General features: G+C 32.6%; 1 protein-coding gene across 1 annotated transcript in view; it reads left to right on the forward strand.

The window, feature by feature from the left end:
• The window catches only part of LOC129514645 (low-density lipoprotein receptor-related protein 1B), a 1831349-nt gene that overhangs the window by 1333760 nt on the left and 482644 nt on the right, over positions 1 to 14945 (forward strand). Inside the window, exons 33-35 of the mRNA XM_055333402.1 lie at positions 473 to 617; positions 5362 to 5483; positions 7307 to 7438. Of these exons, the coding sequence (XP_055189377.1) occupies positions 473 to 617; positions 5362 to 5483; positions 7307 to 7438 (399 nt within the window). The remainder of the gene's footprint in view (positions 1 to 472; positions 618 to 5361; positions 5484 to 7306; positions 7439 to 14945) is intronic.

The raw sequence follows: 14945 nt of genomic DNA on the forward strand, positions 1-14945 counted from the left end.
ACTATGAGTAATTCAGTAGTGGGGAGTGCTAATTATTAAAAGCTTACATACCATCAACAAAAAGAGTACAATCTTTTTTTATAATTGTTTGAATATTTGGTTGGATTTTGCTATTCATTTACAGATATAATACAGTACTACTGTGGTCGTGTTTAAGTATGTAAATAGTATAATCTTCATTCTATATTAATTTGAATATGCCTTCATTTATATTGTGTGTTGGTTTTTTTTTTAAAAAGGAAAAGTTAAGACAAGCATCTCTAATTGGAGAAGAGGGAGGAAAATTTAAACAATAAAATATCTCGATGGTTTGTATTTTTGAAAGAGTGGAAGGGATTTCATTGTTTCCCTTAGAAACGGAGTTTGGGACTGTAACAAAGGAAATCAGAAAGTATTATACTTTAATAGCTGTTTATTATTATTTAATAAGATGATTATCTTTTTCATAGAAGAAATCTTTTCACTTTTCTAGATAAGAAGCTGTGGTGGGCAGACCAAAACTTAGCTCAGCTGGGAACTTGCAACAAAAGGGATGGAAGAAACCCCACTGTCCTACGAAATAAGACTTCTGGGGTTGTTCATATGAAAGTGTATGATAAAGAAGCACAGCAAGGCAAGTCACACTGTAATGAATTTGTGCTGCTTTTTTGAATATATAATGCTCTTTTTTCATATTATTTTCACAATTCAACAATTGAAAGGTTTGCATTTTTGCTTCTAGTTAAAATAAAGGGGGAGAGAGGCAAATGCTCCTTAATACTGCAGAAGGAATGCCTTTAACATAAGGTATATAATGAGCTTTCCAGACATTAGCAAGGGCTCCCAGGGAATCTTAATTTGTCAGGTCTTCAAAGAGGTCTTATCTAGTTCTTGATTTAAAAATATAAGAATAAGAAAAAAAAATCCCAGCCAAATATATACAATGTATAATTAAGCCCAGTCACTGAATGAACTAGGGGACTTCAGATGGACTATGTCAACGTAAGAATTTCACATCCAAAAGGACTGCATTGTTTGGCTCTAAGCATTTTGCTTTTTAGTTGTTGTTGTTTTTGCTTGTCCAAATGGTGTGCAGTGAAATGGAGTGAGAGAACTAACAGATGGTTTACATAGGTGGACTTGTCACATTGCCCAAATGGCAATTAGTTTAGAAATACCAGCCAGGACAGCCCCACACCTGCTAGTCCTTTCTTAGTTTTTGTTTCATGACCCATGACATTAGCAGAACTGTTTTCCTAGAAAAAAATATTTTCCTGTATTATACTTTCCTACTTTAGTCTCTGCCATGAAAATCCTTAGTTAGCTTCACATACTTTTCTTCTTAGGAAAAACATTTCAAGAAAATATAAAGGGATTTTCATCTGAAGGATTTGGGCATATAGACTGAAGCAGAGAACAGTAGAGGTAGAAATAGTGAACCAAGGGGATCACTCATTTTGAAGACAGGTGACAACCATCAATCAGCAGAATTTATTAGAGAAACCAATTGGGAGCCATACCCGCTCATCCAGAGACAAAATGAAAATCAGATTCATGTTTGCCATCCCTCTACAGAGGATGGGCCAAATTTTAGTCTGAAATCATTCCTGAAGTTTCATGGGAAAAAAAATGTAAAGAAAATAATTGCTTTAAAACAAAACAAAACAATGAAGTGATTCCTGGGCTCCTTTCATGGTCTAGAAGAAACTAATACCCAAATTCTTACACACAAATCTGTCTTTGCTGTCTGACATTTAAATTATTTTTTTTTATTTTTTTTTATTTAGTTTTTATTTATTTTTTATAGAGGGAGAGTGGGGAAAGAAGGAAGAGAGAGAGAGAGTAAATCTCACAGCAGCCTCCACCCCTCACAGGGAGCCCAACATGGGACTTGATCTCACAACACTGAGATCATGACCTGAGCTGAAATCAAGAGTCAGGCGCTTAATAGACTGAGCCACCTAGGCGCCTCTCTTTTTTTTTTTTTCTAAATCGCCATTTATAATAATAAACAGGAGTGTTTTCACTAGCAATTCTGTAATGGAAGATTTCTGTATCAGAATAAATAACTTTGCTGGCATTCGAGTCATGGGGAATAGGTTATATAATTGAGAATAAAACATTATTAATAAATAAAATATTATGACATTTTTGTGGATTTCAAAATATTTGCAAAGTATAAAAGTTTATAGTACTATGATAAACTTTAGTTTATAGTCTTTACTTAATGAGATTATATCTGAAACCACATTAGAAAATACAACAGAGGCAGCAATACATTATTTCCAAACAGGACACTGAAAAATATATATTTGTTTTTTTTTCCCGAAATATGAACACATGTTTTTTTTGAAATTGTAAATTAATATAATATATAGAGTTCTCCTATTATAAAGTTTATTGGAGGAAAAATTTATTATATTATGTTTGGCTCACTTTTTTGCTCATGTTAGTAAAATTTTCCTTATCTTGTAAGGGTTTGATCCTATAGGAAGAGCTGGGCATTTTATACATTGTGAAAGTATTACTAAAGTGACAAAGACCTATAATACTTAGGAATTAATGGCATAATATGAGTAAGCTTAAAATTCAGTGAAAATACTATTTTTACTAAAAGAATATGCTGATAAAAGCATCTGTATTAAAGAGAATCCCATTAACAGAATCACGGCAGGTACTTTAAAAGCTTCATTAGTATGAAATATGAGCAATTTAGGATTATTCAAGGTGTTAACATTACTACCTCTTTGGATTTCAAAGTACAATTAGCTACTTCATTTATCATTTGTGACACAGATCACTGGAGAGCTGAGACTTCTCATTAGTCAAGTGGGCTTTCTAGCCCCACTAGGGAATTGGGGCATGAGGTTTGAACATCAGTAGCATTGCAAAATATTAAGCCAACCTAGTATTTCTAACTTACTAGATAATCATTACCTAAATTGCTATCTTTTAAAATCATTCTCATATTTTTCCTACATCAATTATTTATTTAATAGGCAAAGATATTTATTCCAAATAATGACTCATTTTTTCCCTTTTTCTCTCCTTCACTAGTACAGACTCAACAAATGATACATGAAATGTATGTTGTTGTAGAACATAATTGTTAACATAGGCTAATTTTATTATTTGTCAAAAAATGAGTATAGTGCAATATATATTGCTATAATTGCAATTATATTTAAAAATGTACAGTTCTAGAAGTTCCTTTTGCTTTTTCATTTATTTTTATATCATCAAGGTTATGGAACCCTATTTTTTGTAATTTCATTCTCTTCCTGAATATTTTTTATTATTTTTTTATTTCAATTTCCTTGTTTCCCCTTCTCTCCATTTGGTGTTTCTTCAAACTTTATACTGAAAGCATTTCTTGTCAATCTCTTTTCAGCTTGTGTCTTTAGTAGTAGTTGAAATAAAGCTATATCAAAATGTTTATTTCCATAGCTTGGCATTGCATTAATATATGTTTATATATTTTCTATGAAATAAAATATGTATAAGGTCAATATAGATTATTGTAAATAGAGCTATCTCATTAAAATAGAGATCTGAAATTTCATTTTAGTATATAAGTCAGCTTGAGGGAAGGGGTACTAAATCAACTAATCTTTAGTTTATATAGGAGATAAAAGTAATCATTTCAAAAGCTCAGGGCAACTCTCATCCTGGCATGTGGAGAATGTATAGAATGGAGCTCAGCATTGACTGAACTGGTAACTATAGGAAATGAGCAGAGAATGTGGTACGTCTCCTGATGAGAAATCTCCCAAGTTGAGAATATTTCACACTTCAATAATGACAGACAGAACTCAAGACAGCTTCAATTGAACAATTAAATCCCATCAGAGTATCTTGAATTCAGGAGATGAGAAATAATGAGCTGCATTGGTATTTTGAATTTTCCATAGAACACTATTGATATATAGCTTTCATCATGCTTTGTAATTCTCGCTGGATTTACTGCACTTCATATTAGAGCTTGAACATCCAGTAAATGGCATTGCATGTCCTAGAATAATAAAAATGTTGTAAAAATTGGATATTTAATGAACTTGCTGGGTAAGATTGTAAATTACTTAACGTCACGCTACCAGCTTTAATTAGTACATTGGGCCTAGTAAATTCAATGGAACATCTTTATAGAATGCCTACCTGTGATTACCTGACTAATATTTGTCATTGCTACAATGCAGGAATAAGGAGAATTAATATGCCAATTAATTAGATAACTCTTATGGGTGTGTTTTAAATATATTTGGGGAGAATTATGTTCCTAGGGATAGTAAAATTTATTTCCTTGCTTTAAAGAAATTATTTAAATATATATGTACGTGTATATACATACACATACATATGTCAAAATTTTTTATATCATCAAGGTTATGGAACCTTTCTTTTAATGACATCATCTTTAAGTTGAGTTAGTAATATAATTTAACAGCTATTTATTTGACACATTTGAATAGAATATTCTTGAACAGGAAGTCATTGTAGAGTTGAAGTGGAATATCATAGTAAAAAATTCATTAGTTTCTGTGATCTTAAAATATTGCAAAAGTCTATGACAGTATTCATGACAAACCGATTTCACTTGCTCTTCTGTAGCTATGAATTTTATCACTCATTTGCTACTTAAAAAACTATTCTTGGGATCCCTGGGTGGCACAGCGGTTTTAAAACTTTGCTATTTAAAAAACTATTCTTGGGATCCCTGGGTGGCACAGCGGTTTGGCGCCTGCCTTTGGCCCAGGGCGCGATCCTGGAGACCCGGGATCGAATCCCACATCGGGCTCCCGGTGCATGGAGCCTGCTTCTCCCTCTGCCTGTGTCTCTGCCTCTCTCTCTCTCTCTCTCTATCATAAATAAATAAATTAAAAATAAATAAAAAAATAAAAAACTATTCTTTAATAATTAATTTAAAATGTATTTTTGAGATATAATTGAAATATAAGATTGTATAAGTTTAAGGTATATAATGTGTTGATTTGATACATTTATATATTGGCATATGATTACACCTTCATTAGTTAACACTTCTATCACATCACATAATTATCATTTCCTTTTTGTGGTGGGGACAATTAAGATCTAATCTCTTAGCAACTTTGAATTGTAATCAAAGTGTAATTGATACTATAAATTAATTATAGTATTGCTGTGTATAATCATTATGCCATGCATTAGCTCTCTGTTTACTTTTTTTTGGGGAGGCAAATTGAAATGCAATATGCCACTTCAACTTATTCAAGGCAATAAAATACTAACCAGTATGAACATTTATAAATCAACAAAAGCATATTTGTTCAAATTATTCATATCAAATGATACTCTTTATTTTTCTTGAATATTTTTTTGCTTGTTTTCCTCCTATGCAGGCAGCAATTCTTGCCAACTAAATAATGGTGGATGCTCTCAGCTTTGTTTACCAACATCTGAAACTACAAGGACTTGCATGTGTACAGTGGGTTATTATCTCCAAAAGAACCGTATGTCATGTCAAGGTATAAGGTCTTGAAAAATTTAATTCTGATGCATTTGTTTTATCTGTGTAAATTTTAGGCAACAAAAATCAGTTAAAAAATAGAAAAAAGGGAGCCTGGGTGGCTCAGGTGGTTAATCAGCTGCCTTAGGCTCAGGTCATGATCCCTGGGTCCTGGCATTGAGCCCTACATCAGGCTTCCTGCTCAGCAGGGAATCTGCCTCTCCTTCTCTTGTTCCAGCTGCTTGTACTCCCTCTCTTTCTCTCTGTCAAATGAATAAAATCTTAAAAAAAAAAAAAAGAAAAAAATATTAGCTTCTCTTTAGGATAATGATTCACTGCTTATTCTCATATATGTAGGATTATTAATATTTAAAATATTTTGAGTATTACTGTTCTTTAAAACTTTGTAATTGTTTAGTTATTTTCAGGAATAACAGTTTATTATCAAACTTTTAACCAAACCCAGTAGAAGCTACCTTCAACATAAAAAGGCAGGGGTTGAAGTAAAAAGCACTGATCGATTGGTTACAATTATAATTCAATCAGAATTCAGTTATGCTTTTACCTATTTAAGAGAAAACACAGGGGATCCCTGGGTGGCTCGGCTGTTTGGCACCTGCCTTTGGCCCAGGGCACGATCCTGGAGTCCTGGGATCGAGTCCCACGTCAGGCTCCTGGCATGGAGCCTGCTTCTCCCTCCTCCTGTGTCTCTGCCTCTCTCTCTCTCTCTCTCTCTCTCTCTATGTCTATCATAAATAAATAAATAAATAAATAAATAAATAAATAAATAAATAAATAAATCTTTTAAAAAAAGAGAGAGAAAACACAAGGGAGGTTGTCAGGGCTCAGATTTGCTTAGATGAGAAAGATCACTGCCAGAGAATTGGAACCTAGAAGACCCATCTTACTATTTCTCATTTCATAGATTCTGGTTCTTAGTCCCAAAGAAATTTGGTTCTAGAATGATCTTTCTATCCAGTGATCATAGCTTAATTTTATTAAATAAAGGTTTTCGCTCAGGCAGTGATCTCAGAGTCATGGGATCAAGGCTGCATCAGACTCTCAGACTCCCTCCTCTCTGTCTCACCTCCCCCACAAGTACATGCCCAATGCTCTCTCTCTCTCTCTCTCTCAATTAAATACAGAAATCTTTAAAAAAAAAAAGAAAAGAAAAGAAAATATGAATCTAAAGACATGTTCTGGCATATTAGAAAAATTCATAAATATTAGCATACAGACTTCTGGTAGCCAGCTTTTATGTATGTGAATATGTTAGGACATACTTTTGATGCTGGAATATCAAGATATTAACAAAAATTATGTACTTGGTATGTTTTTAGTGTTCAAAATGATTTAAGAAGACTAAATTTGTTAGAAAAACAGCAATAATGTAGCTATATAAAATTATATATAAAATAAAAGTTTATTTTCATATGTAAGCAACAAGATGATTGAGCATTAGAAAAATGGAGGTGGACTTTGGTTGTGAGACCAAATATATTCTCCAATATATTTTTACCTCTGTGTTTATGAAAGTATTGTTCCCAGGCCAGTAGTGCCATCACTGGAAACTTTTCAAAAATTCAAATTATCAATTCCCTGGGATGGGAGCCCCAGTAATCTGTTTTAAAAAGTCCTCTAGGAGATTCTGATGCATACTCAAGTTTGAGAACCACTAATGTATCGACCTTTCAATTAGTCAGAAGTGTAGTGTGCAATTAAAAATAAAAAAAGTCTGAGAAATATGTTTTATGAAAAAAATTAAGAATCTTCAAATTAATGCTAGTAGAAAGATTTTAGTTTTAAATATTCACTTGGGACTTTTTTTTTTTTCCAATTTAGGTATAGAGTCATTTCTTATGTACTCTGTTCATGAAGGAATCAGGGGAATACCTCTGGAACCAAGTGACAAAATGGATGCATTGATGCCTATATCAGGAACTTCATTTGCTGTTGGGATAGATTTCCATGCAGGTAAATAGCTTTTTATTCATAATTTATGTATAATGTTTTTACTTGATTTATTATACATGATGGAAATATAACCTTTCCGTCTGTACTCTGATAGTCAAGATGAGGAATAAGAAAGCAAATTAGTAATGAATTTTTAAACCTAATACAAATTGTTCTAGATATGTTTCCCTGAAAAAAAAAATCAAGTAAAAATTTCGTAATACTGAATTTGAGTTTTAACTGCATTAAAATGCTGTGATAGGCTTTTGGTTGCTTCATATTTATTTGTCTCTTTTTTTAAATAATACTTTTACTTTTATTCAATTATAGGTACAGATACAGAAAACATTTTGATTAATTATATACTTAACACATTATATGACTTAAAATATTTTCATAAACATTATGTATTCTAATGTAGGTAGTAGCAAATGAAATTGAAATAAGAAAACAGTTATAAATGTGTCATTTAAATTACTTTTGAATCTGGTATGCATCATTTTGGAGTCAGATTTTACCTTATCTTCTTGTTTTAGCAAACAGTGAAATAAAGCAGATTGGACACTAACATTTTCCCGTGCTAATATAAGTGTATGACTGGAAATTGATGATAGATACCATCCAATTTATTGAAGAAAACATGTTTGTGTGTGTGCCCTAATCGCTAACTTTGGGCATAGTACAAGCATTAGATATGCGTCTGGTATTTATACTCAGATCCATTATTCTACACTTGTGAGTCTAAACTTATAAAAGCAAATTTCTCTACTTCTCAATGAACTAAATCCTATGCTTCCCATATTATTGTTTTAGTGCTGAAGTTGTATATGGGTGTTTACAGTATTTTTTTTTTTGACTTGTAAAGACTTAATGTCGTCTAATGTTAAAAAAAAAACTAGCAGTTCTTTGATTTATAATCTTAAAAAAAACTCTAAGCATCAGCATGTGGGACTCTGGTTGTAAGCTTATTTCCCCCCCCCCCCCCAATTCTAACACATTTTGTTTAATCATGTGTTAATGAAATTCCTGGCTACAATTTAATGCATTACTGGGGATCTTCAGAAACATTTCAAAGAAGACTTTTCTTAAGTAAATTATTTTGTAACAAATGCTTGAAATCCTATACAGACAAACTTTCCACATTTTTAAAAGGACCTTTCCTAAAAGGAAATTCAAATATAGTATATTTTATTGAGCAATGTGTAAATTTTGCCAAAATCACTATGTGATTTTTGATCAAGCAAATCTGTTTGATCAAACCTCATTATACAGGGTAGACTGACTATCCTACCATGCATAACCTACCCTGCATCTTAATTACATGCATCTTATTCTTTAGAATTTTATTATATAGGATTTATTAAGTACAAAACTAAGAAAACTTGAACTTCTTGAAAGACGTTATGTATATATGCATATATTTTTAGCAAGTACATATAATCCCTTGTTTTAGCTGTTATCACATATTAGATTCTTTTTAAAGACTTCATAATGACTTTTGAAAGTATTTGGAAAATTTTGGTGAGGTACAATATTAGAACATTTGGTGGTGTAAATGTCCTGATTAGATCATTAGTAAATCTCTTTTTTCTTAAGGGTAGAATGATTATTTGCATAACTTGAATTCACTCTCTGAGGCCTTATACTGGTCCTGAAATGGTTAAGTCTCATATAATGTGCCCTGACAGAGGATATTTTTATTTGCAGAGAACAGTACTCTATTTCTAGATTTCCAGTGATTATTAATATCATAACAAATTTATTTCGCATCAATGTAGTTTTTCATCAGATAAATTACCAGTAGTTAGTCAAAATGTTATGTTCTTCGTATCATATCTTGCATATTTTTAAATTCAATTCCCAGGGAAAAATTGTTTTTAGAAAACTTATTTCTTCTTCTAAATGTAAAAGGATCTAGGCATATGGAATAGACATATACAATGAGAATGTTCAAGAACGTTTTAAAATCCCTTTTGTTAATCAGAAAACAGAAATACAAAAGTTGCTTTGAAATCAGAGGGTTAGAGACCTGGACCCAGTAAAACATATAGCAGGAAAAGGTGAGACTTTTGCGACAACTTGGATTCTAGTGCCACTTCACCCTCTTACTACCCTGCGATATGTAAATTACTTTATATTCCTGAGGCTCAGTTTCTTCACTTTATGGGCTTTGGGAATTTTAAGATTAATGTGTACAAATGTTTGATACAGTGCCTGATATAATGGGAGTTACAAAAATAGTAGTGATATCTAATAATAGAAAATGATGAATTGTAAAAAATAAGCATATGTGACATATGTGTGTGTGATATATATATTTAGAAACATGCCCTGGAAGCTATATTTTAACTTCTAATTAGCAAGATTTCCTCATCTGTTCTCTTGACTGATACTATATTTTCTGTTCAGCTGTGTAGAATAGTTATTTCTTACCTTCAGAGAGAGTAGATTAGTAAAATTCCCTAGTAAAGATGAACTTAATTATGATGATAATGAACAGTAGGTTGAACAGATATCTAAAGATTAAAACATATCGCCAACTATTGGAACTCATTAAATATAAACTTAGGAGGGCCAGCAGACAGTGCATAATGAACCAAGAAAAACACTAACGATGTTGATGGTAGTCGTGATAATAAGAGTTTCCAATCACATCTCCACCTACCTTTTTTGTGCTTCCATCTTTTGTACAGTCTGATCCTTTACTAATTGTGTTTTATGAAAATGTACTATGATCAGAATAAGTGCAACTTGATTTCATGACATCCTTATAGACAATAGATAAACTCTGTGGCTTTGTTGAGAGAAGTTGCTTCAGGGAGGAAGAATGGAAAATGTCTAGATTGCTCCTGAGCAAAGTACAGAAACCAATTGTTGGTACATCAACTTTTTGTTTTTCATCATGAACATTGTTTTACCTGATTGTAAGTTCTTCCATTGTTAGTTCTCTTGGCCAATGATCCTATTTCCTCTTCTCTCATTAATGGACATTCACCTCTGTGACATAATCTCTCCTTTAGGATCAATCAAAGATAAAGATGACAATGGAAGGACACAGTTGATCATTATTCTAAATAACAACAACAAAAACAAACAAACAAAACCCTCCTATTACAATAAGGAGATGGTGTGAAAGAGAATCATTTCTTGAGTATAACCATCATAATTTATATCATAACATTTTATTACCACAATTTTACAGAGATAAATATGATTGTTCAAACCTGTACATTTCATGAGGATTAACATATCTGAATCCTGCTGAGTTTTGGTCCTAATGAAATAAAGTTTTCTGCAATGAAAGGATTTCTTTCACCAGATGAAGCAATTCTGGATAGTATCCACAGGAGATAGAAGACCCTGTGGCTAGATTTAAAATGTTCAAAGCATTCTTACCACTTCACTGGAAAAGTCCCATTCCACTGGGGGGTGGGGGAGCAAGGAGTGGGGAAAGCTTTGAAAATCCTTGCCCACTGGGTGATACTCCTTTTGATGAATGAATATTGAATTTGATGCATTAGAGGATATATTTTAGTTAGGAGAAACACCTTCAAAACAAAGCCTATTGCTCCAGTTAGTAATGGGATCTTCAGTAAGTAATGCTTTATCCAGTCTGCCCTTCCCTTGCCTTGGGGATATTTATACTTTTTTTTTAAATAATAATCACCTAGTACGATATTACGTAAAGAGGACATTTTATTCAGAGAATGGTTATTATTATTATTATTATTATTATTATTATTTCGAAAGATACATTTACCATAAAGAGACTGCAGTGTGGAGTGGCACATACAGGATCTTTCACAAAATGATTATTTATCTGCAAACTTCAAGCTTATATTCTTTTTTTCATTTTTTATTTCTTTTGTTCAAATTTGATTCATCCAACTCAATATTAACAAATGTTGATTACTTTCTACCAGGTGTAGAATATCACAGGTAGGTTGCTATAGAGAATGAAGATTAATAAGGAATAGATTCTGAAGTAATCCATGTATGGATGATCTGTAGGGTTTTTTGTTTGTTTGTTTTGTTTTTTAAGAGAGCATCAAAGGACTATTATTTAGATCTCATTGCTCAGCATTCACTATGTGGAATTTTTTAATACCTTTTTACACCATCACATAGTGATCTGGCTATTAAGATAATAAAAACAATAAAGGAACATGTCCTTATAACCTCTATTAAAACCCATGGAATCTACAATACCAAGAGAAATCCCTAATCTGAGCCAAAGGGCCTAGTATAAACTCTGTATATACCAATTCAGGTTCATCAGCTGTAACAAACGTACCACTCTGGTATGAGATGTTGACAGTGGGGGAGACTGCGTGTGCATGAGAGGAAAACACACATGGGGGTTCTCTGCTCAATTTATCTGTGAATCTAAAACTGTTCTAAAAATAAAGTCTATTAAAAAAATAAAGTGAAGGAGAATATATATGACAAAATACTGTTGCCACATTCACACATTTGAATGTCACCTATTTACATGAAATAATCTTTCCTTAATAGTTCTGCAACGTTTAAATATATTGTTGAATATATGAACTAGAAGGAACATTTTTGATACCATGTGGTAGCATTTGCTCATGTTACAGATAAGGAAAATGGAACCGAGAGAGATCAAGAGGTTGTTTGATAATTGAGTATCCTACTTCCAATTCTTTATACTATACCATCTTATATCTGTAGCCATTGAAACAAAGTTTTATTTGGACATTGTTGGCATTACTTGATAAACTACATTGCACTTCCTCAAATTTGTGTTTGTAGAAGATCATATTTTGTTTTGATTCATATACTGAATCATTGAATCATGCGACCTTAAACCCATTTAATAATTGAAGCAGGTGGCACTCAAGTGAGAGTCTTTTATTTTCCCTGGAGGCTTAGAAAACAGCTATTCACAAAATTTTTTTAGTAACCATTTTGTCACCAACCAAGGCCACAGAAGAATTATAGGAAGAATTCTTTTTATGTCAGTAACAGCAATAGCTTAAGAAATATAATACTGTTGCTTTGGGACATTTTTTTCAATTTTATGAAAACCATTTCCTCAGCTACAAAGTGAATTTTTAGGACTGGTTCATTTCTTCTTGTTCTTGTAACAATGAACCAATACTACTTTGCGTTGTCATTTCAAACTTGCTTCAAGACTATTTTCAAATCATGTGAACAGTTTGTATGTATTTGTTGATGGTCAAGTCCAGTATATCTTTCAAAAGGCAAAGTAGTAGCTACCACAACTAAACAGAAACTTCAACAATCCTTGGAGACAAATATCATAAACATACATAGGTAAGGAACTACAGGTCAAACAAATATTGCATATATCTCACAAATCATATTTGGATAATTTCTAAACTCAAAACATAAACAGATAGCTTTGTCAGGCATCTGAACTCTCCAGAGGTTACTGGAAACCAAAAGCCCAGAAGATGCACAGCGATTCCCTGCTAAGATTAAGACTTTGATCAGTTTATTTGGGACATATATTATTCTTTCAGTTATTGAGAGAATCACTGAAGCAAGTCTCATGGAAACATCTTGCTCAGGCAGTTAGCACTCCTCATGAAAGTAAAATGTGTCAACACCAACTTTAGACAAATTCACTTGAAGCACATCGATTCCGTGTTTGGTCACCTTTCTTTTTCCCCTCTCCTGAGTCAACATATATGCTGCTATATTTCTTTTTAGCGGCTCAGAATTTTTTTCATCAGAGCTACATTCATATTTGATTCTCTAATATATTTCTGTACTCTTTTCCTTGTCAAAACTGAGTTACCGCGAAACCTATTCTCAAAAGGCTTAGCTACACTAATTCAGGGTAAATTATTAATGGCTGCTAAGAGATTTACAAGTTATCTTACTAAGTGTGTTTGAGCAAAGCACAGTATCTTAACCCAATATCATAAATACAACTAATACACCATTAAAGAGATGTGAAGAAAATATTTTTTAGGTAGGTCAGTCTTATGGATGTTTGTCAAATTACTCTGTACTCTGACTTTTAGACAATACACTGCCACCTGTTTATTCCCAGAAACTCAGTCCTGGATGTGATGACAAGTCAAATGATAATGTTGAGGTCTCCTTTAGCCTAGGTACATTGATACCGTTAACACTGTTAATTGTGACCTTAAAAAAGGATTTTTCACCTTGAAAAAGTGTTTTTCCCCTATTTTAAGAAAACCAATAATATATTAGTCTATTTTTTTCTTTTTGATATCCTTTCTTTTAAAAAAATAAAGAGCTATGATTCAGCTTCTGAGATTATTGATCATTAGTTTTTAATCAAGTAGACGATTTCCTAGTTAATAGAGAAAAATGGAAGTTATTTAATTGATTTTGGGCTGGTCAGAATCTTTAATTCCTTTTTATTATTTGGTTGTTTTCTTATCCAGAAGCAGTAAGTAGTAAGTGTAGTAAGTGGATCCTTTGGGGACATAAGAAGAATAAAGAACTAATTATTTCTGTAAATTCCTTACTACTTTTAGAACAAGGATTTGGCTGAAGTAGAGAGACTAGAAATGGAACTAATCACTCAGGTGGGCTAGGAATAGTAAGTTTGAGGAGAAAACAATAGCATCAAAAAACCCTAACATTTATTAAACAATACATTGCAAGAATATGATTAGAAAACTTCTTTGTAAAAAAAAAGAAAAAAAAAGAAAACTTCTTTGTATTTGTGCTATTTAATTCATCAAAATATTCTGTTGAGGTAGGTGAGGTGGTATTTTCATTTTAAAAATGAAGAAAGTGGGTTTGGGGATAAAGTATGGATAACAGAAGATAACTGGTTACTTCAAGAAGCCCAAATGAAATTCTGCATTCAGGATTTGCATTTGAGTTTTTGCCCTTGAAATTGACATCAACTATGGATTGAATAACCAGTAGTGAAGTAACCAACATCAGAACCCTGATAATTTCCTAACAAGAATTGTAATCGTACTGCAGTGATGATTGGGTAAGATATTTGACAGACAGTATCAGGGCTTGGGGTTTGGGAGATAGGATAATATGGTCACCAACTATAGGATTGCCCCTGATGAATTTAGGGACAGAAGACTAATAGTGCAGGTGACAGGTGAATGAGGGAAATGATGATGATTATTATTGACAGGAGAAGAGGAAGAAGAAAGGCAAAAAAAAAAAAAAAACTAACTAATTTATTCCACTCTGTATTATTTATTGTTGCATAACAAACTTGAATTTAGCAACTTGAAGCGTTGAATAAACATTTATTATCTTATAGCTTCTATGAGGCTGCAATCAAGGTGTTGGCTAGAGATGTGGTCTCCTCAGGAGGCTCAACTAGGGAGAATTTGCTTCCAAGTTCACATGGGTGTTCACAAGGATTCAGTTCCTTGTGGGCTATTTGACAGAGGGTCACAACTCTTCACTGATTACTGACTTAGGTTTCGTGTCATGTGGGCCTCTCCTTAGGACAGTCCACAACATGATTGCTAGCTTCCCTTAGAGCTAGTGAACAATACAGTGAGAAATGGCACACACAAAGTGAAAG

Source organism: Nyctereutes procyonoides, unplaced genomic scaffold (assembly GCF_905146905.1).
Source record: "Nyctereutes procyonoides isolate TBG_1078 unplaced genomic scaffold, NYPRO_anot_genome, whole genome shotgun sequence".
Classification (NCBI taxonomy): domain Eukaryota; kingdom Metazoa; phylum Chordata; class Mammalia; order Carnivora; family Canidae; genus Nyctereutes; species Nyctereutes procyonoides.